The sequence below is a fragment of the Panulirus ornatus genome, chromosome 51 (assembly GCF_036320965.1).
Source record: "Panulirus ornatus isolate Po-2019 chromosome 51, ASM3632096v1, whole genome shotgun sequence".
In the NCBI taxonomy this organism is placed as follows: Eukaryota; Metazoa; Arthropoda; class Malacostraca; order Decapoda; family Palinuridae; genus Panulirus; species Panulirus ornatus.
Window position 1 is genome coordinate 1,231,124 of NC_092274.1, and position 27,404 is coordinate 1,258,527.

General features: G+C 38.8%; 1 protein-coding gene across 5 annotated transcripts in view; it reads left to right on the top strand.

Moving 5' to 3' along the window:
* Positions 1 to 26,311, top strand: part of Bruce (BIR repeat containing ubiquitin-conjugating enzyme) — a 129,997-nt gene extending 103,686 nt beyond the window's left edge. For 4 of the 5 annotated variants that reach the window (XM_071691728.1, XM_071691730.1, XM_071691732.1 and 1 more), the window contains 17 exons: positions 1,115 to 1,354; positions 1,729 to 1,920; positions 2,874 to 3,092; positions 6,052 to 6,188; positions 6,367 to 6,465; positions 7,229 to 7,463; positions 8,719 to 8,933; positions 11,113 to 11,350; positions 14,420 to 14,650; positions 14,843 to 15,192; positions 16,837 to 16,966; positions 17,390 to 17,607; positions 18,701 to 18,826; positions 20,137 to 20,250; positions 21,198 to 21,386; positions 23,253 to 23,387; positions 24,527 to 26,311. In XM_071691728.1, coding sequence (XP_071547829.1) covers positions 1,115 to 1,354; positions 1,729 to 1,920; positions 2,874 to 3,092; positions 6,052 to 6,188; positions 6,367 to 6,465; positions 7,229 to 7,463; positions 8,719 to 8,933; positions 11,113 to 11,350; positions 14,420 to 14,650; positions 14,843 to 15,192; positions 16,837 to 16,966; positions 17,390 to 17,607; positions 18,701 to 18,826; positions 20,137 to 20,250; positions 21,198 to 21,386; positions 23,253 to 23,387; positions 24,527 to 25,180 — 3,722 coding nt within the window. In that variant the 3' untranslated portion in view covers positions 25,181 to 26,311. The remainder of the gene's footprint in view (positions 1 to 1,114; positions 1,355 to 1,728; positions 1,921 to 2,873; positions 3,093 to 6,051; positions 6,189 to 6,366; positions 6,466 to 7,228; positions 7,464 to 8,718; positions 8,934 to 11,112; positions 11,351 to 14,419; positions 14,651 to 14,842; positions 15,193 to 16,836; positions 16,967 to 17,389; positions 17,608 to 18,700; positions 18,827 to 20,136; positions 20,251 to 21,197; positions 21,387 to 23,252; positions 23,388 to 24,526) is intronic. The other variant, XM_071691731.1, reaches the window with a different exon arrangement.
* The last annotated feature ends 1,093 nt before the right edge of the window (positions 26,312 to 27,404 follow it).

Genomic DNA, 27,404 nt, shown 5'->3' on the forward strand with positions numbered 1-27,404 from the left:
TCCTTAAGCTGTTTTACTCAGCTAGCTTGCTCATCCCAGCACATTTTTCCTTGCTGATTCATCCAAGCACACGAACATTAATTACTTATTCAAGACATATTTTACCTCACTTACTCATCCGGTTCATATTTGTCTTCTTTTGCTCTTCCAGGCATGCATAGTTCAGTCATCCAGTGCAGATTATATATAGTTTAATCATCCACCATGTTTTTTATTTAATTTACTCATCTAGTACAGGTTTTATGTTCATTCTCATATTTTATGTAGATCACTGATCTGGCACACATTTGATAATCCTAGCTCTCTCATTCAACACATATTTCACCTTACTCGCACAGAATCAGCATTGTGATGATAATGTAGTAGGACAGTACATGTAACCCTTCTCGCCATTTTCATTTTGTGGAATACTGGACTTCAATTAAGAAAACAAGATTAGATGTTGAAAAGTGGCAAACAGAACAAGCAGTTTCATTTAAAGGGAGGTTAAAGTAATTGCTGGAAGGTTTGACTCTTGTTGGCCAAGATGATGTGATTTGATAATCAGTATGATATTTAAGCTCTAGTTTGTTTTGTGGTTCAGCAGTCATTGTGTAGCCAACATGTGTTTAATGTTGACCTGTTGTATTATACAGGATGAATGTCATTATTAGGAATAACTCCAGTTTGAACATTAAAAACTCATTTCACTTTGAATGATGAATTCCCTAACCCTACTCAGTTATTAAATTCTCTCTGTCTCTTGTAAGATTTTCAGAATAAAAGTTTTGTTTTGACAAATAGTGTGAGAGTAAGAGTCTGGTCAGAAATGGAGGTAAGGATGAAGCAGTGCAGAGAGCAATAATAAATGACAAATATTATAGAGGAGTAAATATTAAATTTAGTGGTAGAAGAAAAAAGTGTTGCTAAGGGTGATCAGTTACCCTTGTTACAGAAGATGCAAATGGGTAGAAAAACAGTTTTTGTGTGCATTATAACTTATAACAGCTTGTAAGAATCTTCTTTGTGCCTCAGCATTGGTTATTAAAAAGTTTTGTAGACTGTAAATCATATTTTACCAAATTTCGTTCATTGTAAGTTCTTTTCATGAGTTTTAATTCTTTACAATCTTAAGGTGGTGTGAGTTATCTTCACTCCCTCTCTGGGTTCACGCGTCGCTTGGTGTTACAACTCTTATTGGAAACTGAGCGAGTAGTGGTGCACATAAATAGCCCTCAGGGGGGACTGTCTTCCCCAACTGGGTGCAGTCTTCCACCCCTTACCCAGCATCCAAAGTTTGGGGCTGGCCACAAGACTAGACTTCTCAATCTACCAACAACTACAACTATGTCAGATGTTATCAAAATGGTCACTGGTAAGAATTATGATACACAACTTCTGAAAAGTTTATCTCATATGAAATTTTTAGTGTGCATTATGGCATAGACTTTTTACCTCTTTCTTAAGCTAGAGCTTTATTATTAGAGAAATATGGTTTTCATTAGAAATGTGCCAGTTAGTTATCTTTTTGTAATTACATGCTACTTTGATGTTGACATCATCAGTCAGAATACAAGCCACACAGTTTCAAAGCAGAGAAAATGATTTATGTGATAGGGCAGATGTGCCTCAATAAGTCATATTATATTTGCATGTTATTTGTAGACACTAATGATATAATTGTCATGTTATCATGTTGAATATTGTATCATTGCTTACTTTAATGATTACTGAAGTAAATTTTTTCAGACTGGTCAAGAGGAATGTTGAACAATAATGCAGGGGATATAGACCTGAGCAATAACGATCCTCGAGAATCAAATGAAGTTGGACAGTTAGAGTTGATGGACAAACTCTCAGTGGCTGCCGGAGTCACAGCAAAGGACAAGAGGAGTAAGAATAAGACCAATTCAAATATCCACAGTAGAACATCCAAGAAGAGTAAGTAAAAGTTAAGATGTCTTTGAAACTTCACCAGTTTTCACACTACATAAAAAAAAATGTTTGGATCACCATATATCTGTTTGTGTGGTCATCTGCATTTTCATTTCATATTTGTTTATTATTTATTATACTTTAGTTTCCATATTTAGAAATCGAAATACAGGAAGGGGAGGGTTTCCAGCCCCCTGCTCCTGCCCCCTTTAGTCACCTTCTATGAGATGTGGAATACGTGGGAATACATACATAAATGTACATATCAACAAATACACATATGCGTACATATATACACATGTACATATTCATACTGGTTTGCCTTCATCCATTCTTGGCACCACCCCACTCCACAGGAAACAGCATCACCATCCCCTGTGTCAGCTATGTAGCACCAGGAAAACAGACAAAAAAAGGCCACATTTGTTCACACTTAGTCTCTAGCTGTCATGTGTAATGCACGAAAACCACAACTCCGCATGCACATCCATGCCCCACAGACCTTTCCATGGTTTTCCCCAGATGTTTCACATGCCCTGTTTCAGTCCATTGACAGCACATCAACTGTGGTATATCACATTGTTCCAGTTCACTCTATTCCTTGAACACCTCTCACCCTCCTGCATGTTCAGGCCCCTATCGCTCAAAATCTTTTTCACTCCATCCTTCCACCTCCAACTTGGTCTCCCACTTCTCCTTGTTCCCTCCACCTCTTACACATATATCTTCTTTGTCAACATTTCCTCACTTATTCTCACCATATGTCCTAACCATTTCAACACACCCTCTTCTGCTCTCTCAACCACAGTTCCCTGTCCACATCCATGCCCACAGACCTTTCCTTGGTTTACCCCAGACATTTCACATGCCCTGGTTCACTCCATTGACAACACTTCAACCCCAGTAAACCACTTCGTGTGTTTATATACACCAGAAATTAAGTTTTGTCTCTTTTGCAGCTGTTGATCAAGACACAGATAAACAATTTAGCAAGTGTGCAAATACCAGAACATCAAGTGCCTCTTCATATGCTCTGGTGCATGAGAGCCTAGGAAACTCATCAGGCTTACCTCCAACACTTACTGTGGCCCAGGTGATGGCTGCACTCCGTCATGAGGGCCACCCACCAGCTTCACATGTCACCCTCACACTCACAAATCGCCGTGACCACAGTAGAGGTTTGTAGTCTGTGAGTTGGGTGATTTTGCTATATCTTTACTGCTTGTTTTATGGGTGTCTGTGTTTTAGTTGCAGTGAACCACTTATGAAATCCAAGACTAAGGACTAACTTGGCTGTTCATTATAAAGATATTTTGATGGACTACATTGCCACATTTAATGGAATAAATGCTTTACTGACTGACTTATAGTTGAATTGTTTTTACACATTTAGATAAGCCATTCGACAGGATCAGGTAACAGTAATGATTGCATTGCTGAATTACTTATTTCTCAGGTGCCCCATCAAAATCCTGTCCCTGGAATACAGTTACTTTTAATGAGACATTAGATAGAATTTTTAAGTAAAAACTGCCCTTTATATTCGATTATGCATTACATGGGTAGAAATTTTAAGGGACTTTCCCTGGTATTACTCTTAAGTAAATACAGCCTCCTTTATTTTAGTTATGCTTTATATTACATTCTTTTTTTCTCTACCTCTTTTGCTTGTTTTTGTGCTTAATTCAAGTCCTCGTAGCATAAATGAAGATTTTTGTTTTCAACTTGAGCCTTTGGTATAAAAGGAAAATATCTGTGAGGCATGTTTCCCAGTTTTGATGGGGAGGGCCTGGAGGAAGGAGAATGCCTTAGGTACCTGGGAGTGTATATGGCCTCATATGGAATCATTGGGGCTGAAGTTAGTCTTAGGATGGAAGAGAGGGGTGCACTTAGAGAATGTGGAACAATTAGGGTGAAGATGGGGATGTTTGAAGGTTTATTAGTCCCATCTGCATTGTATTGACACAATTCTTTGGCCCAGAATATAAGAAAAGGGAAAGGGGTGGATGTATTGGAAATGTCCAAAGAAATGTGATGTGATCCAGTTGATCAGGCACAAAATTACATGTAACAAGAGAAGTGCATTGATAAGTGCAGTATGGAAGTGAGGAAAGGATTAAGGGACAGCATAATCCTTTCAACCCTTGCCTATGCAACCAAAACATGGACATGGAATGAGCCACACAGAGATCATGAGTCCAGGCTGTGGAAATGAGCTATTTGAGTGGAGCATGTGGTATGACTAGGTGAAGGGGTGAAGAAAGAAATGAAGGGGTGTATGAGAGATATGGTATGGCAGGGTATGCAAAAGGAATGAATTGTGGAGTGGTAGAGTAGATAAAGAAAATACCTTGAGGTGGTCATGTGGGAGCTTACGAGGAGAGTATAGGATAGTACAATTAAAGGGGCTGGTGTGAGAGGAAGACCACCTATGATGTGGGCAAATAGAGTTGAAGAATACTGGAGGGAGAGAAATGGTAGAGGAATGCATGAAATGTATGCTGTAGGAGTTCTCAGAGGGAATGGGCATCAGAGATAGAGATAGATAGTGTAATTGAGAGAGCTGACTAAGGTGTATTGAAATGGGTTTAGACTTGTGGAGAGGATGAGCAGGGTAAGCACTGGAGTTCACTTTTTATGGAGAATTTTTGCTGTTGCCACCCCCTTGAGGGAGTTCTGAAAGGGAACAGGCATCAGAGATGTAGATAGATAGATAGATAGATAGGTAGAGCAAAGTAAGACCAACTAAGAGAGTCTGTGTGTCAGTATTGTAAGTAGCAAGGGGGAGAGAGAACTGAGAAGTGGGTGGAAGGATGAAAGAAGTCATAGGAGATTGGGGTCTAGATATATAGGCGGATGGGAGGCATGCATAGGATAGAATGAGTTGGATAAATGTAGGAAAGGAGATGGCTTGATATCATTGAGATAAACTAGGCAAATGAAGTGGTCAAAGGAAGCCCTGGAATAGTTTCTGGGAATCATCTGTGGATGTTAGGCTCTGGTTTCACTGCACCTAACCCCTTTAGTTACCTTCTATAATGCACAGTGAATACAAAGGTAGAATTCCTACACCCCTACCCTTGGGAGAGTGAAAAGTGTGCATGGGATAGAGTGAACTGGAATATGATATATGATATGATATACAATGGGTCAGTGGACTGAGCTAGGGCAAGTGAAGTGGCTTTGTTGTGGATAGGGAGCTGTGGTTTCAATGCATTATTCAAAACAGATAGTGAATATATGTGAGCAAATATGACCTTTGTGTGTTCCTGGTGCTCCCTCACTAATGCTAGAAATGGTGATCAAGAATGAAAGAAGGAAAATGTTGATGTATGCAAGTAACGCCATTGTTCATGATGGTGCCTTACTGATGCAGGCGAAGCTTTTTGGTAAAAGAAAAAAATCACAAGTTTAGGGAAACTGATAGCAATATGTGTGTCATGTGAGTGTGGCTGCAGCATCATCTGGCGAGTTTGTAACATACAGTATATACTTATCAGGCTATGTTCCTTCCACTTTCAATATACCATATGTCCAAACTATTACTACCACAGCTCTCTCTTGCCATGTCTTTTCTTATTTGATCACTCCTCCTTACACCACATATTATCCTCAAACGTCCCATTTCCAACACATCCACCCGCTTTAGATTTATATCTAAGGCCAATGTCCTGCATCCATACAGCACTGATAGGACTGCTATACCATCAAACATACCCATCTCTCCCCATGAGGAGAGTGGTCTCTCTTTGCAAACATATCTCAATGCACCCAGGATTCCATTTGCTCCCATAGCCAATTCCAGGTACCCAAAACACTCCACTATCTGTTCTTATTATTCTCTAACTGTAGGGCATATTCCTCTCTGGGTATAGTAAATGCTGTTATAGTGTATACCCTATCTCTTGGCATATATTAAAAATTCAGATAAGTGTTTGTAGAAATATCCCCTGATAATGACATGAGGGGAATTCTTTGAGTTGGCCACCATTACATCAAGAAAGATATATCAAATGTAGATGATTGGATTGTCATTTACCATACATACTTTAAGAATGATAATCCTTTTGATATTTCCATCATTTTCATTTTGTTGAAAGGAAAATGGAGAGTTATTGGTTTGATTACTTTTACCAGAATCTGAAAGTGGGCGTGAGGCAATGTTGTTATCCACTGAACCACTACCATCAACCCTACATGTCTTCACTAGCCAGGGCGGATTGTCTCTGCTGGCTCAACACATGTCGCTCCTTTACCCTGATATGGGCCAACAGGTATTTCATCATCATACTCTACAAGTTCTTTAGGGTTATCTTTACTTTTATTTAGTACTTATTATGACATTTAAACTGTAGGTTAAGGAGACAGGCAGTACAGTTTATTACACTAGTGCTGACATTTGACAAGTTTTACTTTAGATATATTTCTCTTATATTTATTATTACTTTGCAGCAGTCTAATAATGCCTCATCAGTCCGGGGCAGCAGTGGGGACAAAGGGGAGATAGTTGTGGAGAATGATTGGGTCAGTGTGGAGATGAATGACTATGAGGTTAGTAGAGCCCTGATATTGTAGCTTCAATTGTTCTCGTCCTAAGGAAAAATTATTTAATTGAGTGACTATAAGACATAACTTGAACTATAGCACTATCACATCCAGCATTCAGGGTTTATGTATCATGTGGTCATATAATAACTGGCAAAAGTTATGCAATCATTTGATTGCTTCCTTTATTGTTTAGCTAGTTTGAAAAGTACACCATATCATCTTTGCAGAGTATAGGTTTTGAGAAATTTTTTGCCATAAATCAGTGTTAGGTTTGCTTTTGGCTGCAAATCATGGTCATAAGCCAGGAATATTAGCTTATAACTGTTGATATTTGTCAAAAAAGAAATGTTCTACTTTGAATCCCCATGTACTGAGGCTGTAAGCTATAGAAGCTTTTAAATGGTAGGAGTATTATTACTATAGGGATTCTTGGTAGTCCATGTATAAGTTATTAAACTTAAGGAAGGATGGTTCAGCACTAAAGTAATGCTGATTGACTATGAATTTTTTTATTATATAATTTCAACCACTAAGGTCTATATGAAAATGCTTTTCAATGTTTTGGATTTCATTAGTTTTACAGTGAAAATACCTGTCACTCTGCTTAATATCCCCCAATAGTAGGTGGTGCTTTTATGTGTGCTTGTAAATGAATTTTTTTTTTCGAAAGATTGCAATATTAGCACAAGCTGGTCATTGTAATCATTGATTTTTATTACCCCTCAGCTTTTTTTATTTATTCATTTTGTTTTTTTTATTTGTTCAGCCAGCCAATGTCTTCGACTACCTGGTAATGGGTGGAGGTAGTGGTGGATCTCCAGGACCAGTTGGAGGAGGCACAGTTAGCCTCTTAACCTTGCCCTCAATCCCACCACATGCCTTAGGAGCCTTCACTTTGTTCCTCCGCCTCCCAGGATATGCAGAAACTCTGCTGAAAGATACTCACAAAGCCTGTTGTCTTCTTAGACTAGCACTAGGAGTCACTGATGATGGTGATGGTGGTGAGTACAGCTTCTTTTGAAATTGCTGTTGGGTGCCTTTCAGTCTACATGTGTGTCTTTTTCTGTTTCTCTTTATCTGTCTGTACTTTTTTGTTTTTTTAATTTGTTGGGTGCCTTTCAATCTACATGTGTGTCTTTTTCTGTTTCTCTTTATCTGTCTGTACTTTTTTGTTTTTTTAATTTACAACTGATGTGCTTTTTACCATTGTAAAGAATAGTATACAGTATCCTGCAGATGTTAAGAGTCATTGTATGCTTTACTCATTTATCCAGACCAGAAGCACATTTGTGTAGGTGGAGATGGCGGGATGTAACTATCTATCTATATCTCTGATGCTTATTCCCTTCTGGAATCCCTCAAGGAGTGGCAGCAGCAATAGTCTCTCCATAACTAGTAAACTCCTGTGCCGCTTCTTATCCTTTTGTACCTTACCCGTAACAAGCCACTGGCTGGATGTATTAAGGTAGATATATCAGTTGGACTCTTAAGCTGTAAATTTTTATCCAGATCCACTCATCTGGCATATATAGTAAGAATTTATGGTATTTTTTTATTTTTTCACTTTAAAAGATCTACTATATTATGAGGCATGCATCAGTAACTAATGAGAATATAAAGGAGATACCTGAAACATTGAAGTTAGCAAAAAAAAAAAAAAAAAAAAAAAAAAAAAGGGATGTGGAACAGATAATGCAAACAATTCTAGGAGCTTGCCTATTAGAGTCATTCCAGTGATGCATCACGCATGAACTTAAGAGTAATCTCGTTATTATAGTTTAATAGATTTAGAATTTCTTTTCAAGATGCATCATGTTCTTGAAATATTTAACCCTTTGGCCACAATGATCAGTGCAAGTCGACATATAGATTATTGTAGCTCACCATAAAAAGCAACAAAAGCCAGTAACATATTGAAAATAGTTTGAACAGCATGCACAGTTAGCCAAAACTTCCCTGAACAGAAAATGGCCTTACGACCCTTGTTGATCTCTTTTTTTTTTTGCCCGTACTCGAGATGAAACCTCTCAGGAAATATTAAAAGGCCAATGTAATTAGAGGGTGGTCTGTAGGGTATATCTATGGATGGGAGATGCTACTTTCAGTACAGTACACATGATACCTAGAGAGTTGGCATGTGCAAATGAGGATGTTATATATTCCTAACGCTACCTTGCTAAGGCCGGAGAAGCAGTTACATGTGAAAAATAAAATCTGCCTTTATGTAATCATGACTCTGATACTGCACTTTTTCAGGGGACATTGTAGGATCTGGTGTTGGTGGTTCACTTGCCACAATGCCTTTCCAAGTACTGGAGTCTCTCTTAGAAGCCACACCTCTCACCACCGACGATGGAGTCTTGCTTCGTCGTATGTGTTTAGAGTCTGGCGCACTGCACCTCATTCTTGCCTGTCTTGCAGCACTCTCTCACCAGGATACTCCAGAAGTCGTCTCTTCACTGTATCACCAGGTACTGTGCTTAAATTTTATGAATTTCTTTTCATGCTTTACAAAGGTACATATATTTGTGATCAAATTATCAGCAGTTACAAGAGACCCTCATTTCACTTGACTTCACTTCAGATTCTGCTGATAACCTCATCAGAAGAACTAGTGAAAGAATTTTTAGGGAAATTTGCTTGTGTGCTATTGAGGAAGGAATTTCTAGATGTTTTTATGGTTGTAATAGGTGTCATGAGATTGAAGGAAAAATCTGATTTCTTCCCTTTCAGATATATTGTTGTATATGATTGAAATATTTACTTTTTCTGGTGATGGAAGACACCATTTCATGGAATGCTGACAGAATGTACCAGTGGTTTAGTGTCAACTAATTCTTGTGAAAAGATGACCAACTGACCAGATGTTAATCATACCTTCCTTGAAGAGTGTGCCAAACCTTCTTTTTTTGTGTATATTGTGCTATCAATGGGTTGAACCAGGGCATGTGAAACGTCTGGGGGTGGCGATGCTGTTTCTTGTGGGATGGGGTGGCGCCAGGTATTGATAAAGTCAAGCAAGTATGCATATGTACATGTGTATATATGTATATATCTGTGTATGTGTATATGTTATGTAGTAGTGGTGGAACATTGGTGTGGATTTTCAGCTATTACAGCAGCTAATGAGTCCTGTAAAGGCTGGCAGTATGGGGTCAAGTGAAGGAGAGCTAGTGAAGCTGACAGATCCTCGCAGCCTTCACTCTTATACACCTCGCACCTTTCCTGTGCCTTCTACTCAAGGAACTCTTGTACTTACTGAAGTCACCCCCAACACCATTCCCTCATCTTCTCCCAGACCACCATCTTCCATCCTATCACAGCCTCCAGCCAAACATATCAAAGTGGGGGAAAAGCCCTCAGATGGACTAGAATCAAGAAAGATCATTGTTGATTGGAAGGAAGTGCAAAAGATGCTTGTGGTATGAGAAAGGTGGGGGGTGGGCAGATTAGAAAGGGTAGTGAGTGGTGAGATGAAGAAGTAAGATTGTTGGTGAAAGAAATGACAGGCATTTGGACGATTTTTGCTGGGAAGTAGTGCTAATGATTGGGAGAAGTATAAAAGAAAGCAGCAGGAGGTTAATAGAAAGAGGGCAAATGAGAGTTGGGGTGAGAGAGTATCATTAAATGTTAGGGAAAATTTATCCATGCTCATTATTTCCTGTGTGAGCGAGGTAGCGTCAAGAACAGATGATTGAGCCTTAGCAGGAAAATTCTGCACTTTACTCTTTGTTCTGTTCCTTCTTTTGGAAAGTAATAAAGGAAGGGAGGATTTCCAGCCTCCCTCTCCCACCCCTCTTAATTACCTTCCATGACATGTAAGGAATATGTGGGCAGTATTCTTTCTCCCCATCCCCATGGATAATATATATAATGTATAACAGGCCACTGGCAGAGGGCAAGTCTAGCACATGTTTGCAGAGGCTCCTACCTAATATTCCTTATGATTGCTTCTGCCTAATGCTCCTTTCTAATGTTCCTACCTACGACTACCTAATGTTTCTCCTTAATGCTCTTATGTAAATATTCCTACCTATTACTACTGTCTAATGCTCCTACCATTTTGCCAAAAGGCAGGGCAAGCGTATAGCACTCTTCGGAGGAAAATCTGGAGTTATGAAAGATTAGCAGTGTGAGTTAAGTGTTGTCAAGTGTTATATTAACAAAGAGAGATTCTGTGTTTGTGCACAGAATGGCAGTAGTCCACATGTGTGTGAGGCAGAAGGGAAAGACAGCTACATGGGTCAGAGGAGTGCATCTTGACAACCAGTGAAGTGCTGGCTTTCTTTACAGCTGTCACCAACCCCCTCTTGATACATATGCAGGTAGTACTGGTAATATATCTCCATGATTGTTGGCTGTCTAATGAGAAGGGAAACCCATAAAGCACTAATTGGTGGTGAATACACAGTATTCATGTTATTATATGTTTTTTCTTGGTTGTGCTGCAGCCCCCTCATGCATACTTCATATCCAGGTACTTTACATTTATATTTTTGTGCTCAGGAGAGTGCCCCTTAGGATCAGTTGCACTGGGTTATAAGTCAATAACTCATGCCTGTAGTAAAATATAATGAATTAGTGTCATCTAGAAACATCACATTTTGTGAAATAGAAGTTTCTTAGCTTCATTATTTTCTTTTTCCCCAGAATGTGCCCATTGGTTTGGTTGTGGCTACCACAAGAGCCACATGTGTTGATACTCGTGACTCCATTGGTGTTCACCGTGGAGAAGGAGATAGATGTCACTACTGGGCCAAAGGCACAGGTTTTGGTACAGGCAGCACTACACAAAGCTGGGATGTAGAACAGGCACTTGTAAGACAGAAAGTGGAGGAGGAGCATGTCGTATGGCTGGTACGATTATTAGCTAAATACATCAACCCAGGTGAGCGCTTACATTAGTAATGGATTTATTTCTTAAGACTTACAGAGACTTTCACTGTAGTTGATATGCCTTATTTAGACTTAAACATTATCTGGAGGTAGTTGATATGCCTAATTCAGACTTAGAAAACCATTATCTGGAAATAGAGCTACTTAATTACAGAGGTATAAGTTTGTTGAGTATTCCTGGTAAATTATATGGGAGGGTATTGATTGAGAGGGTGAAGGCATGTACAGAGCATCAGATTGGGGAAGAGCAGTGTGGTTTCAGAAGTGGTAGAGGATGTGTGGATCAGGTGTTTGCTTTGAAGAATGTATGTGAGAAATACTTAGAAAAGCAAATGGATTTGTATGTAGCATTTATGGATCTGGAGAAGGCATATGATAGAGTTGATAGAGATGCTCTGTGGAAGGTATTAAGAATATATGGTGTGGGAGGAAAGTTGTTAGAAGCAGTGAAAAGTTTTTATCGAGGATGTAAGGCATGTGTACGTGTAGGAAGAGAGGAAAGTGATTGGTTCTCAGTGAATGTAGGTTTGCGGCAGGGGTGTGTGATGTCTCCATGGTTGTTTAATTTGTTTATGGATGGGGTTGTTAGGGAGGTAAATGCAAGAGTTTTGGAAAGAGGGGCAAGTATGAAGTCTGTTGGGGATGAGAGAGCTTGGGAAGTGAGTCAGTTGTTGTTCGCTGATGATACAGCGCTGGTGGCTGATTCATGTGAGAAACTGCAGAAGCTGGTGACTGAGTTTGGAAAAGTGTGTGAAAGAAGAAAGTTAAGAGTAAATGTGAATAAGAGCAAGGTTATTAGGTACAGTAGGGTTGAGGGTCAAGTCAATTGGGAGGTGAGTTTGAATGGAGAAAAACTGGAGGAAGTGAAGTGTTTTAGATATCTGGGAGTGGATCTGTCAGCGGATGGAACCATGGAAGCGGAAGTGGATCATAGGGTGGGGGAGGGGGCGAAAATCCTGGGGGCCTTGAAGAATGTGTGGAAGTCGAGAACATTATCTCGGAAAGCAAAAATGGGTATGTTTGAAGGAATAGTGGTTCCAACAATGTTGTATGGTTGCGAGGCATGGGCTATGGATAGAGTGGTGCGCAGGAGGATGGATGTGCTGGAAATGAGATGTTTGAGGACAATGTGTGGTGTGAGGTGGTTTGATCGAGTGAGTAATGTAAGGGTAAGAGAGATGTGTGGAAATAAAAAGAGCGTGGTTGAGAGAGCAGAAGAGGGTGTTTTGAAGTGGTTTGGGCACATGGAGAGGATGAGTGAGGAAAGATTGACCAAGAGGATATATGTGTCGGAGGTGGAGGGAACAAGGAGAAGAGGGAGACCAAATTGGAGGTGGAAAGATGGAGTGAAAAAGATTTTGTGTGATCGGGGCCTGAACATGCAGGAGGGTGAAAGGAGGGCAAGGAATAGAGTGAATTGGATCGATGTGGTATACCGGGGTTGACGTGCTGTCAATGGATTGAAGCAAGGCATGTGAAGCGTCTGGGGTAAACCATGGAAAGCTGTGTAGGTATGTATATTTGCGTGTGTGGACGTATGTATATACATGTGTATGGGGGGGGGGGTTGGGCCATTTCTTTCGTCTGTTTCCTTGCGCTACCTCGCAAACGTGGGAGACAGCAACAAAGTATAATAAATATAAATAAATATAGAGCTACTTAGTGTATGGACTCCTTTTACATAGCATATAAGTTAGTGAAAATTTAAGTTAGATAAATCAATGACAGGTTGCTATTATCAGAATTAGTCTTTACGGAGTTATAGTGCATTCGGAATTATCACCACTTTTAGTACTTTTTCTACCTCACTTGTGCAACCCATACTAGCTTTGCATCCAGCCATGTGAAGAAAGCAGGGTGGGATGATTGTGGTATAGTTCATGACCATGGAGCAAAAGATGAGAAGTTGCCACAGATGTTATATGATGTCACTATGTTGTTAAAATCATGAAAGAAAGAGTTAGAATAGTGAGCAGGTTCAATGATGTGTGTATAAGGAGGATGCTGAAAGTGCTGGTTTTTGGAAGTGAAAGGTCATATTGTAAGATCAGTCTGCTGAGTGAAGAACCAGAAGTTGTGGATGAGATTTGGTATTTGAGATTAGATTTTAGTAAGGATGATGATGGGGAAGCTTAAGGTGAAAGTAGTGATGCAAGGGAGAAAAATTGGTAGTGCATTTTTTAAAACTCTGGCGAACAAAAAATTTAAGCATAGTTTGTGAAAAGCTTGCATGAGGGACTCAGCACCCCTTCCAGTGCTAAAATTTGGATATGAAACTCAAGAGCATATTGGTCAGGTGAGGTAAAAATTTAGAGTGGTAGAGATGGATGATTTTTGTAGCATAATTAGATGAGAAGGTTTTATGGTGTGAAAGGCTTATGCATGAAGGTCTTTTAGGATCAACTGGTCTTATGATATGTAATATGCATATGTCGGTCTAGCAGCATCAAAGAAGGTTGTGCTCCTTTGGAATAAGAAGTTCTTCAGTGAGATTGTATTCATTTTCATCCATTGACCATGATTAAGATTTGCTGAAGGTGCCTTTCCTCTTTCAATGTAACCATATGCAGGTGAAGTCCAGTAACATTGCCTCAAAGAATTTTATAACATTGTTCCCAGCTGCAGTGAACAGAAAAAAAAAAGTTACTGGACACATAGGGTTCAGCTTCATTGAAATTTTAAGAAAAGAATGGGACTGAAACTTGCGTGAATAAGATGGTCTAGGATTGTAAATACTACAGTTAAGTAAGAAATATAACTTTCAGTTGTGTGTATAGAATAGGAATGAACATGGCTTTGTTTCTTATTGCAGAGGTATGTGAAATTACAATATTATTTTCCTTGCTATGAAAGGGGGAGGATGTAGGAATTCATATTGTTTGTTGTGTATTCAGAAGCACATCATATTTTTTCCGTAAAGAGAATTTTGTTAGGTATTCTTGTCGATCCATTGTGTACATTAAGCAAATTGAAATACCCATACACCTATGTATGTAAGTGAAGGTAGTATTTTACTTTTGCTCATTTTTCAGGTGATGTTCTACTTTTGCTCATTTTTCAGGTGATGTTCTACCTCCCGAGTTGCAACACCAGACAAATGGAAGCATTTCAGGTGGGAGCTTTGATGCCCAAAATGAAGGAAGTTCATCTGAATCTCAGAGTGAGAGTCCTGTTTTACCCTCTATGTCCCCTCCATCACATGCTCCTCCTGCCCTCCCTCCAGCCCTTCTTCACCTATTTCAAAACTCAGGACTCATCACCACCATCGCTTCCAACTTGAGCAATGACTCTGGTGAGTTCTATGGCAAAGAAAGGTGCTCCACAGAAGCAAAATATTCAAGCTTTCAGGCTGCATGACATATATCAACAATTATTCATAAAAGAAATTCATGTTTTAATGTGTGCAGTGACATAATTTTGTGTTAATACTCATAGATATGCATCATTCAGACTGTTTTTAAGAAATGGTCTTTTTTTTTTATAGTGCTGGACATGTCTCGCCATGTTCCCTTATATCGAGCTCTCTTGGCATTGGTGCGAGGCTTGTCGGTCACTGCTAGCCTGGCCCCACTGCTGATGACCCCACAGAACACTGCCCCTGCTAATGGAGGGGGTGACATCACCACATTGCCCTGCATTCCAGCATTGTTGGAGAAGATGAAGAGTACTGTTAACACATACATGGCAAAATTGAGATGGAAATCGTCTAAAGCAGGAGGAGGAAGCAATAATGGTAATGGTGGAAACAATAATAGTTCCTCAGATGAGGCAGAACAGGAAGAAGGTTTATCTCTGATTGTTCCAGACATCCAAAATACAGCTGTGGTTGTCAAGGTAAATGTTATATATTGTGTAGTTAAGTACATTTACTGTCATATTAGTATAAGAGATGGTAATAGACTGAAATGGAAAGAGGAGAGATGTATCTGGAGCGGAGTATAGAATAGTTGAAGGAAACGATAAGAAAAGAGAAAATTAAGAGGGAAGAAGGAAAAAGAATTGGTGTAAATAGGTTGGGAAAGAATAATAGATATGAAAGATAGGAGTAAGAAGGTAAGTAAAGATGTTTTTGAGGTAAGCATGAGAAAGTCAAATCTTTAGTCAATGATCTAGCAAAATCTGAAATGGCCCAGTTGCCCTTGTAGTCCATTTCACATATTTTGAAAGCTTTGAAGTTAGATGATGATATGGGAGGTATAAGTAATGTTTTGGAAGGAGGTGAATAGAGTGAGGAGAACACGAGAACAAATATGGCATCAATGTGGAGAGATGGGGAGGTGGTAACAGGCAAAGAAGAGATAAATAGGAGATGGGGAACTGTTGATTGAGTTAGAGGATGGGTTTGGAGTGAGAGAGTTGTGGCAAATGTTTTGGTGAAGAGAGAAGAGATGGTGAAAACCTTGACAGAGCAGTTAGAATGGTTGGCTTTGCAGTTAATTTCTCAGGTAAGTGAGTGACTGTTTTTGATTGGTTGGTCTGGAATTTGTGAATTTATGGGTCTGGGAGAAGTGCCTGAGGATTGTGAGAATGCTTGTTTAGTCTCATTTTTTAAAGGCAAAGGAGATGAAAATGAAGGTTTGAACTACAAAGGTATAAGTTTGTTCAGTATTAATGAGAGGTTGTATAGGAGAGTGGTAATTGAGAAGGTGGTAGCATGCACAGAGCTTCAGACGCAGGAGGAGCAGCATGTCTCTCAGGAGTGGTAGATGTGTTGATTCAAGTGTTGTCTTAGATTTATGTGATAAATACAGAGAGAGAGAGAGAGAGAGAGAGAGAGAGTGATCTGAGAATGCTGAGGGACTCAGGGTCTGCTGAATTGTTTTAGATATATGGAGAAGATGAGTGAAGAAAAACAAAGAGGATGTGTGTGTGTCAGAAGTGGATTGAGTAAAGGGAAGAGCAGATGGAAAGGAGATGAAATAGGAAAGAAGATGAAAGAGCATATGAGTTAATAGGGTCTGAACATGCAGGAGGGTGAGAGGTTTGCATGAGATAGAGTGCCTTAGAGTGCTATGTTGCACAAGGGGTGACATGCTGTGAGTGGACTGAACCAGGGCATATAATGTTGGGAAACAGAAATATGTAGGGACTTAACTGTATAAAGGGGCTCTGTTTTTGATGTATTATACATGACAACTAGAGATTGGATGTGAATAAATGAAGCCAGTCTTCTGTTCTTGGAGATACTTTGCTATGTGGGAAACAGGAAACCAGCACTAAAAAAATGAGTGTTTTTATTGAAGCATCTCTGACAGTAATTCAAGTTTCTTACGTGTTGATTAAGGGATGTTAATAATGTTTTGTTTAGTATTTCAAGGGAATTTTGCTGTAGATATGTTGCTGTCAGTACGCAAGTAGTACAACAATCAGATTTAAGTTTACAGAAGAAGTATTAACAAATAGCCTTACTGCATTGTTAAGATAATATATTTAGATACATGGAGAAAGGACTGATGACTTATATGAGTGTTGTAACAGTTATGTACAGAGCGGTTGCAGCAGGAGCTAGATAAGGAGGACCAACCTGATGGAGGAGCCTCTGCCCAGCCTTTATCTTCCCGTTCCTTAATGGAAGTGTACCTCAGTTGCCTGAAGACCCTTCAGTTTGGTAAGCGTAAGACAAGTTTTTTCTCCAAACAGCTTCATCACTTTTGCATCAATTGTTTCTTGTGTCTTGTGTTTAGGGATTGCCTAAGTGATACCATGCCATTGATTTTACATCAATTCTCTGAAACCCTTCAATTTGGTAAGCGGATAAGCATTTGATATTATAGTAGCATTGATGCATGAACTTTTTCTCTGGTCTTGTTTCATATTACACATTTGTATCATTGTTTGCCTTATATGCTACAAGTTTTTAGTAGTTGTTGTAGATGGTTCTCACAAGAGTTCAGAATCCTAAGCAGTTACTGTAGATGGTTTTCATGAGGATTCAGGATCCTAACGCAACAAACCTACATGAATGTTGTTCACTTTATTGTATAGATTTTTTCTTGTTTTATAAGATTTCAATGATAAGCATATTTTTCAGATACATATGAAATGGTTGTTGAAGATGCAGAAAGAGGCATTCGCTTTGTAGTTTCACACCATTATGAGGGATCAGTGAGAGGAGCAGGTGACCTTTGTACCCCTCGGAGGATGAAGCGACTGGCCCAGGAAGCTGTTACCCTATCATCATCACTCCCTTTATCATATTCATCATCGGTATTTGTTCGCACTGATCTTGACAGATTAGATATTATGAAGGTTTGTATGTGTTTTTCTCTCGGTATTTATTCAAATCATAATGTAAACTTGAGATGATTATGTGAAAAATTTTCATTGTTACACAACATTTATATTACTGTACAGTGAAAAGAAAATATTTTGATTGTATATATTGAAATAAAGAGTATGGTTGAAAGAACAGAAAAGGGTGCGTTGAAATGGTTTGAACATGTGGAGAGAAGGAGTGAGGAATTGTTAACAAGGAGGATATATTTGTCAGAGGTGAAGGGAACATGAAGCGGGAGACTGAATTGAAGGTGGGTGATGGAGTGAAAAAGATTTTGAGCGATTGGAGCTTGAACATACAGGGGGGTGAGAGGAAGTGCAAGGAATGGAGTGAATTGGAATGATGTGGTATACCGGAGCCGATGTGGTGACGATGGACTGAACCAGGGCATATAACGTGTCTGGGGTAAACCATGGAAAGGTCTGTGGGGCTTGGATGTGGATAGAGAGCTGTGGTTTTGGTGTTTCACACATGACAGCTAGGGACTGAGTGTGAACGAATGGGACCTTTTTGTCTGTATTCCTGGCACTACCTTGCTGAAGCAGGGGATTGTGATGCTGTTTTTCCTGTGTGGCAGAGTAGCAACAGGAATGGATGAAGACAAGCAAGTATGAATATGTACATGTGTACATGTTGGATATGTATATATGCATTTGTGGGTATTTTTGTGAATATGTGTGTACATGAATGTATGAGCCATTTTTTGTTTCCTGGCTCTACCTCGCTGATTCGGGAAACAGCGATTATGTATAATGATAATAATGATAATTTGTTTATGGATGGGGTTGTTAGGGAGGTGAATGCAAGAGTTTTGGAGAGAGGGGCAAGTATGCTATCTGTTGTGGATGAGAGGGCTTTGGAAGAGAGTCAAATGTTGTCCGTTGATGATACAGTGCTGGTGGCTAATTTGGGTGAGAAACTGCAGAAGCTGGTGACTGAGTTTGGTAAAGTGTGTGAAAGAAGAAAGCTGAGAGTAAATGTGAACAAGAGCAAGGTTATTAGGTACATGGTTTGATTACAGAAATAAGTCTCAGATCTCCAAAATTAATTTTTTCATTTTACCAGGTGCTCATCACAGGGCCTGAAGATACTCCTTATGCTAATGGCTGCTTTGAATTTGATGTCTACTTCCCGGTAGACTATCCAACCTCACCCCTTCACATTAACCTGCAAACAACTGGTGAAGGACGGGTAGGTTTGCTAATTTTCTTTGCATTTTGAGTTATGGTTATCTATTTTATTATTATGCCAAGCATGTTATACTCCTTAGCTTTGTTTTTACTTTGTCAAAAGTGTGAAACATCCAGTTAGGAAAACCTTTTTCAAAACCTTTTTCATTATGTCAAGTTAGCTTTTATGCCACTGTCTCAAACATAGCTGCAGATTTCATCATTGAAATTTCATAACGTGTAAGGAATATTTGGAATGGATTGATTTGTACCCAGATTATTTACACATTCATACACCTTTTTTTGCACTGTGAGATGATGGTCCAAAGCTTTATTTGCTCTGGTTCGGTTTACTGACAGCACATCGACCCCATTTTATCACATCATTCCAGTTCACTCTATCCCATGCATGCTTTTCACTCCTGTATGACCAGACTTCAGTTGCTCCAAATCTTTTTCACCCCATTCTTCCATTTCCAATTTAGTGTCCTTGTTCTCCTTGTTCCCTCCACTTCTGACATATATCCTCTTGGTCAACCTCTCCTCACTCATTTTCTCCATATGTCCAAATCCAGTTCAGCACCCCATCTTATGCTCTCTCAATTACACTCTTTTTATACCACACATCTCTCTTACCCTTTCATTACTTACTTGATCAAATTGCATAACACCATATATTTTCTTCAAAATATTTAATTTCCAACATATCCACCCTGTTTAGCACAACCTGATCTATATCCTATGCCTTACATCCATATGATATTGTTAGGACTGCTATTCCTTCAATCGAACATTTTTGCCCTCCCAAATAATGTTCTCTCTTTCTGCACATTCTTCAGTGCTCCTAGAACCTTTATTCCCTCCCCCACCCTATGACGCTTCTGTTTCCATACATTTTATGTATTATAACCATTTTCATTCTCCTCACCCAGTATTTAAAAGGTATCTCATTCTTTGTTTCTAATAAAAATTTTGACATGTACTGATTTTTTTTTTTTTTTTTTTTTTTTTTTTTTTATACTTTGTCGCTGTCTCCCGTTAGTGTCTAAGATATGAACCTATGCTTTAGATGTCTGCAGAGTAGTTCCAACTGCAGCAAAAAATGGATAGAGGTGGGAGATAAACTTTATGCTTTTTTTCATCTATGTTTATGTTTATGTGTAATTTTTTTTTCTTTTCAGAGACAGTTAAAAATAAATGGGAGGGTGCAATAATTTTGGGGTATGTGGGTTTATACATTGTTTAGATAAATTAGAATCATAAACAACTTGCTTAGAAAGGGACAGGTTTTGCTGGCAAAATGTTTATCATGATACATGTATTCCATTATAGGTGCGCTTTAATCCCAACCTGTATCAGGATGGGAAAGTGTGTCTCAGTATCCTCAACACATGGCATGGAAGGCCAGAGGAGAAGTGGAACCCCCAAACCTCTTCACTCTTGCAGGTATGCACCACATTTTACAAGTGTAAACATATGTGTGCAAATGTTTTTCACATATTTCCTTTATGATAATTGGGAGTTATTCTGAATAGGTTAGCATTAGTTACTGGTTAGACAGTATTCGTTGTCAGATGGTTTGATCACATAAGTAATGAGAGGATAAGAGAGATGTGTGGTAATAAACTACTTCATTCCCCTGCTCCTTCTTTTGGAAATCCACCACTGGTAACTTCTCTCTCCCATCAGAACTGCAGACATTCCCTTTGTTGCTCCTAAAACATTTGCCTCTCCTTATCATCCATCTCTCGACCAGGTGCATAAGCTTTAACAAAGCAAACACCCACACCTCATAATCCACTCTCCCCTTTACTCATGTGTCTGAAGCTCACTTCCTCACTTGCTTTTACACATTCCCACAACTCCTCCATCAGTAGAAGTGCTTACCCTTTCTTAGCTCTTACCCTCATACCAACCCCTGACTTTAACTTTAAAGGTCTTCCCAAACGATTTTTTTCCCATTACCTTGAGCTTTGTTTCACTTGGAAGTCCTGTTCCTCTAACATGCTACCAATTTCTCTCTTCTCATCTTGGTTACTTCCAAACACATTCAAACATCCTAAGAATGGAAGGACTTCCAACCCCTATTCCTGCCCCTCAAGGTCACCTTCTATGACACAGGGAATTTTGGGGATGTCTTGTTTCTGCCCTGTTCCCAGGGATACTGTTTACACATAGCCAGCATTTTGCAAGGATCAATCCCCTTTAGCCTGATGCTAGATAATAGATGGATATCCTCTCATTCTTTTCATTAGTTATTTCTGTTACCATGTTACTGCTTTGTAGAAATGATTTTTACGGGCTAGTTTCAGTTTAATGTGCCTTTTACCACATTGAAATTATAATAGTACCTGTAAAAGTTAACCCCAGCATTTGGTAAAACCTCTTTCCAGGTGCTTGTGTCAATCCAAAGTCTAATATTTGTGAGTGAGCCTTACTTCAATGAGCCTGGTTACGAGAGATCAAGAGGTACGCCAACAGCTATGCAAAATTCACGCGAGTATGATGCAAATATCCGTGCAGCAACAGTTAGATGGGGCATGCTTAATCAACTACGTAATCCTTCCCCTTGCTTCAAGGAGGTAAGTGTTCCTGTATACAAATGGAGACATTCCTTGGCTAAACAAATAGAGACAGCTGAGACATTCTTTTGGTAATGCAGTAGTGGTGACCAGTATGGTTAGAATTAGAAGAATATAAGAATAAAGAGTGATATGAAAAGATGCCATGCCTATTAATGTGGCATGGTCATATAAGTAGTATAGTAGGTTGTAGGGTGATGACAGAGTTCCATGGAAATGTAGTGGAAGGCACCGTAAGAAAAGTTAGACCACAAAAGAAAATGACATATGGTATGTAAATCGTGTTGGGCCAGAGACATTTGAGCAGATGCCAAAGGAATGATGTTCATTGATTTGTAGTGGAGGCATATGGTGTGTAAGGATGGAAAAGAAAGTGTAGAGAAGATGAAGGTTAATGGTTCACCTGAGATACACATTCAGAAATGAAGAACTGCTTCTGTATGCTAGTGTGGAATTCTTTATTCACTTTAACATAACATGATGATGTGTTAGTGTAATGAGAGGCTTCATGCATTTAATCCACCCTTATTTTAATGGAAGTGAAGAAAAGGACTTATTGTGAAACATGATAACATGAAAAAGCTTTGTGGTTTGGGGCAGATTTTAGAAAGACATTTACTGTACAAAAAAATCTGTTGTGACGTTATGGCTGTATTGACTGTATAGAAATAGAAAAGAAGTTGGTAATGAAGAAATGTAGACCACAAAAGTGACTGACTGATACTGCAAGTGAGCTGTTAAAGGCTGTAGGTATATTAGATGAGTACACTGGGGAATCGCTGCATCTTTGATTTTGTTTACGTCTTGGGAGACTGAAAGTGCGACATAAGTCTGAAAGTGTAACATTAATCTCATAACTTAGACAAAAACTTAAAGGTATAGAAAAATTCTTACTTTGTGTTTTAAGCTCTTGAGTGTTTCTTCCATAATATTAGTACTATGCTGCTTGTAATGTTTGACTTGCTCCTCTGCTAGTATGGGTTTTGGGTTCTAAGTGGTCCTCCCATCCTTTGTTCGAATGTTTCTTCCCTTCTCAAGGTTTTGATTGTGATTATTTCCTGTGTACAGTTGTTTGGAGAGTTTATCCCCCTTACTGTGAATAGCATTCTGAGATTTACCTTGTTACTGTGGGTTGTGATTTTGTTTCTTTCAAGTTGGTAATGATTTTCATGATTTGCATTAAGAGTAATGTGTGATACTTCCGTAATGTGGGTTGTAGATTTATTTGTTACTTCCACACTCTTGGTTGTGAGTTCATAATGTTGCCCTTTGCACTATTGGTTAAGAATTCTGTGATGCCACCCTCATACAGGGTTTGAATTTAGTTTTTTACCCTCCTTCTATGGTTAGTGATTTTGTAATGTTCTTTCCATGTTTATGACTTCAGTTTTTTCCTACTGTACCTCTGGATGTTTTCCTCCTGTACCTTTTGAGTTATGTTTCCATCATGATATATTGATAAGCTTAAATCATACATTCCTTCATTGATTTCTGTATCTATGATACTATCCTACAGTGGGTTGTGAGCTTCATTTGTTACCCTCCTTAAGATTTCATGTCCTAAGTGTTATCTTTCTATCATTGGTTGATGGTTCTTGTTGTTATATCGTTGCTGTAGGTTGCAAAATCTGAGCCCTACATCCTTTTCATGGATTTTTAGTTTTTTTTACCGACTAATAATTTTTTCTGAAAGTTTTTTTCATTCTAAGCAATGTGAGTTCCTGGTATCTTCTACTTTGGGATGTGCATTGCAAGTGTTACCTCTTTACTGTGGCACCCAAAATGAGGAAATGAATGGTGAGTTCTGCTGCTTGTTGGCAAAATGAATATGTTCACATGCTTGACATTAACCGACATTCTCTGTAGGTTATTGATCGGCACTTTTGGCTAAAGCACAAAGAGATCCTGGAACAGGTGGAAGGCTGGATTGCTAACATGGAGGCACTTAGTGAAAACAGAAGAGCAGGGAAGAACATTGCCCATAATACTGTGGGACTTAAGGTAAGCACATGTTTATGATTGGATACTGTGTGCTGTTGAGGTAATCAGTATTGAGGTCAAGGATACAGAAGTTAGGCAAACATTACAGTGGTAGATATCCTTAAGGTAGTATAAAATTCATGGCACTTCAGTGCCTGTTTAGAATATAGAATTGGTTTATTACATATATTTAGTATAGCCTTTAGGAGTCAGTTGAGTAAATCCCATTCTGAGAAGTCTTTATAGCTTAATGATCAGGAAAAATACAGCATTAAAGTTCTGGACAGAATTCTTCGTCATCATTTGCTTTGATATTGTCATGGGATTGTCCTTGATATTAGAGCACTGATATGAACATCTTATATTTTCTTTTTTTTTTTGTGGTCTCCCTGATGAATCTTGGGCATATATGTAAGGCAGCATACAGGAGAGGGGAGCTGCAAAAGACAGATTATACATCACCTTCTCAGCTGTATGAATGGTATCACATTTCAGAATTTGATCTCTACTCTTGGAATTATCGAGAAATATTACCTTCCAGTTCCTTGGAGTGAAAAGGTGTGAGTATTAGGGCTGGAAATCCTCTCCTCCAGTGTTATTGCTTTCTGAATGTAGGAACAGAGGGACCAGGTAAGGATTTTTTTGAAGGCTCAGTTATCTATAGTTGGAAAATTGAGCAGGCGTGAGGGTTAAGAAAATTTTGTAATAAGAATTTATCAGTATTGCAATTGATTTTCAGCACTATGGTAATGCTGATCAAGATTAATTTTTCAATTTGTTTTAAGAATTTTTGGTTCTTCTAGCTTCTTTTACTTCACTTAGATAGTATGTTGTGCTCCTGAATACTAAAATATTTTAGAGGGAAAGATATGGAGCAGTTTAACAATTTAATGCCATACTGGGAATACATGCCATAATTGACAATTTTTTTAGGGAATGATGTACACTGCTTACAGGTAAAGATAAAAAAAGATTAATGATTGGGAAAATTGATTGATAGTGTTGCTGAGTTGTGTAAGAAAGTAGTGTCAGGCAAATGTTGCTTGGGAGATATGATAGGATGTTGGTTTTATTTGTGATAATTCTTTTTATTGTAGTCTTTGAAAAATCTTAGTTTCTAAAAGTGAATTAGATTTCTATCATAATGTGATTGTTTTCAGAAAAACTTCCAGCTGCTTAAGGAAGAATTCCGAAAGATGATTCCACCGCCTGGTTTGGAAGGTATTCCACTATCTCCCAGCCTGATGAACATGTGCAGTAGATCTTCAACATCTTCTCAGTATCATGACTCACAAGCCTTAGAAAAGGAAAGAGACTGTGCTCAGGATGAAAAAGAGAAGGAGTTAAGGGGGGCAACAGGGGGCCAAGCTGGAGGACCAGTCCGCACACGAATTAGAAAAACTTCAAGAGCCAACTTATTTATGAGTAAACCACATGGGGATACCAACAAACATGGTATTCATTGTTCAGGTATACCAGTTAGCAAAAACAGCAGTAGTAGCATTGGCAGTAATGCTGTAGTCAGTAGCACAACAGTGAAACCTGTACATCATGATTTATCCTCTCAGGAGACAGTGGATGGTGGACTTGTGCTCTTGCCTTCAGGAGAACTGCATCCAGTTGCCATGATGCCAGAGCTTGTTCAGACTACTAAAGCCACAACTTGCCCAAGTACAGATAGTAAGGTGGACAGTGCAACACTTGATGTCGATGGTGAAGTTTGCAATCATGTTAATCATTCTGATTCCTCAGTTAAGGATGGTACTCCAGACTCCCCTAGTTCACATAACACATCAGCAGGATTACCCTGCTAGCATCACGCACTCCTGTGTTTTTCTTATAGATTTGAAGGCCAATCTTGCATAGACATTTTGGTGCACTTTTATCTTTTCATCCAAAGTTCAACTATTTTAGTTTCCAAATAATCAGAAAATGGAGAATAAAGATATTTTATTGTTTTGATGGTCTTCACCTAAGCTTCAGTGACAAGTTTTGAGTACATTCCAAAGGTTGGTTTGGTTACTTGTCTGCTGTAGGGGTGGAATAAAGTTGTGTGGGCTACCTTAATGAACGTTTATACTTAGATGAACTGTATGTAATCGAGTGAAACCGAAATGGTGACTGTGATTTAACTGATATAGTCAAAACTCAGTGACTTATTTTCAGTTTGATGAGTTCAAAGACTATCACCAGTACATTTACGTGCTGCGCATTTAGGATCTGACACAGTGGCAAAACATACGAAATTTCATTGTGATTTTGTCAGAACTGGATACACAATTATTTAGCAATTGTCTGCATGACTTGTGTTTGCTAGTCAATGTGTGAATTGTGTTCAGTGTGACTAATTGTATCTTTCAGTTTCATACTGTATTGTATTCACTAACACATAAGAAACATATGGATATGTGCTGTACAAATTAATTCTTATTGCCGATTTGTGATGTGCATAGTGTATGAAGTGGGGGATGAATGAGTCTACTTGGTCGTGCACCCACTGATCATTAGTCTTCTGGTGGGATGCAGTTCATAGAAATCACAAGTGGTGAAAACATTGCCTTCTGAGTGTGACTTGTAGAAAGTGATTGATTTGTTTATAATTTCTTGTCTAGCTCTCAGGTACTGTATATTCATCATGCCTTTATTAAAGTGGTCATCAGGTGAAGTGTGGCATGAATGCTAAGATGATCATCTTTGCATATCGTGAATATAGGGAGACTTTGTAAATTGATTCTTATTCACTTGGTATAGCTTATGATAGTTTTGTAAATATATATAAATGTCAACATTAATTTAACAAAGTAAAAAGGACATTATGTACAAGTTTTGTTTTTTATCAGAATGATTCCTTATGTCACTACACCAGCAAGAATGTCATTGCAGATGGTTGATTGTACATTGTTAAATAATTGAAATCAGATGATTTATTAAATAAGTAAGGTTTTTTTCTTATTTCAACAGTTCCTCCAGAGTTTATGAAATGCTGTGCAGGCTGAGTGATGTAGTGCAGTATTATAACAATGTCTCAGTTGCATTTCTGCTATGGCTTTTTCCTAAAGTATGACTTATTTGATATAGAAGAAAATTAATGGAATCAGGGGAGAAAGAATACTTCCCACGTATTCTGTGCATGCTGTAGAAGACATCTAAAAGGGGTAGGAGTGGGGTGTTGGAAATCGTCCCCTCTAGTTTTACTCTTCCAAAAGAAGAAATAGAGAAGTTGGCCAAGTGAGGAGTTTTTCCTCTTAAGGCTCAGTCATCTGTTCTGGAAAGCTACTTAGCTAAAGTGGGAAATGGTGAACATGTATGAAAAAGATAAGAATATGATTGAAACAGAAGACAATGACATTATTCAGAGTAGTTGTATGGAATGTGTAGGATAAGGTTTACATACTGTGCATAATATAGTGAATTCTGGGATATGCTTGAAATCATTTCTCTAGATGTGGTTAGTTTGAGCAAGTCTAAATAGAAAGAAAGTGGAGTTGGAAGTAGGTTGTAGTTGCTAGGCAGCCAACTACCAGTGGGGTATATTACCAGTACTACCCATCTGGGTATCAGGAGGGTTGGTGACAGCTGCTTAGTGAGCTAGCACTTTAGTGATTGTTAAGTTGCACTCCTCTCACCAGGGTAGCTGTCTTTTCTCTCTTCCTCACCCACACAAGGACTACTGATATTCTATCCACAAACGTACTTATCATTTCTTTCTGTTCAATTTCAAAACGCTTTGATTCAACCCTAAAACATAAGTATGTTTAACATAGCAAGCCTTATCCTTATCACCGGTAACACTTGACTGCTTAACTCACACAGCTCATTCTTCGTAACTAGATTTTCCTGTGGTGAGCACTATGCACTAGCCCTGCCTTTTGGCAAAATGGTCAGAGCAGTAACTAGAAGTAGAAGATAGGAAAATTTAAGCAGGAGCTTTTGAGATAGAAGGAGTACTTCAGAGCAATAGGTAGTAGTAGTCAGTGTCCTGTTAAGGGTGATGACCCAAAGGCTAAGATGTGGCGTTGGAGTTCAGTGGTTTTGGAA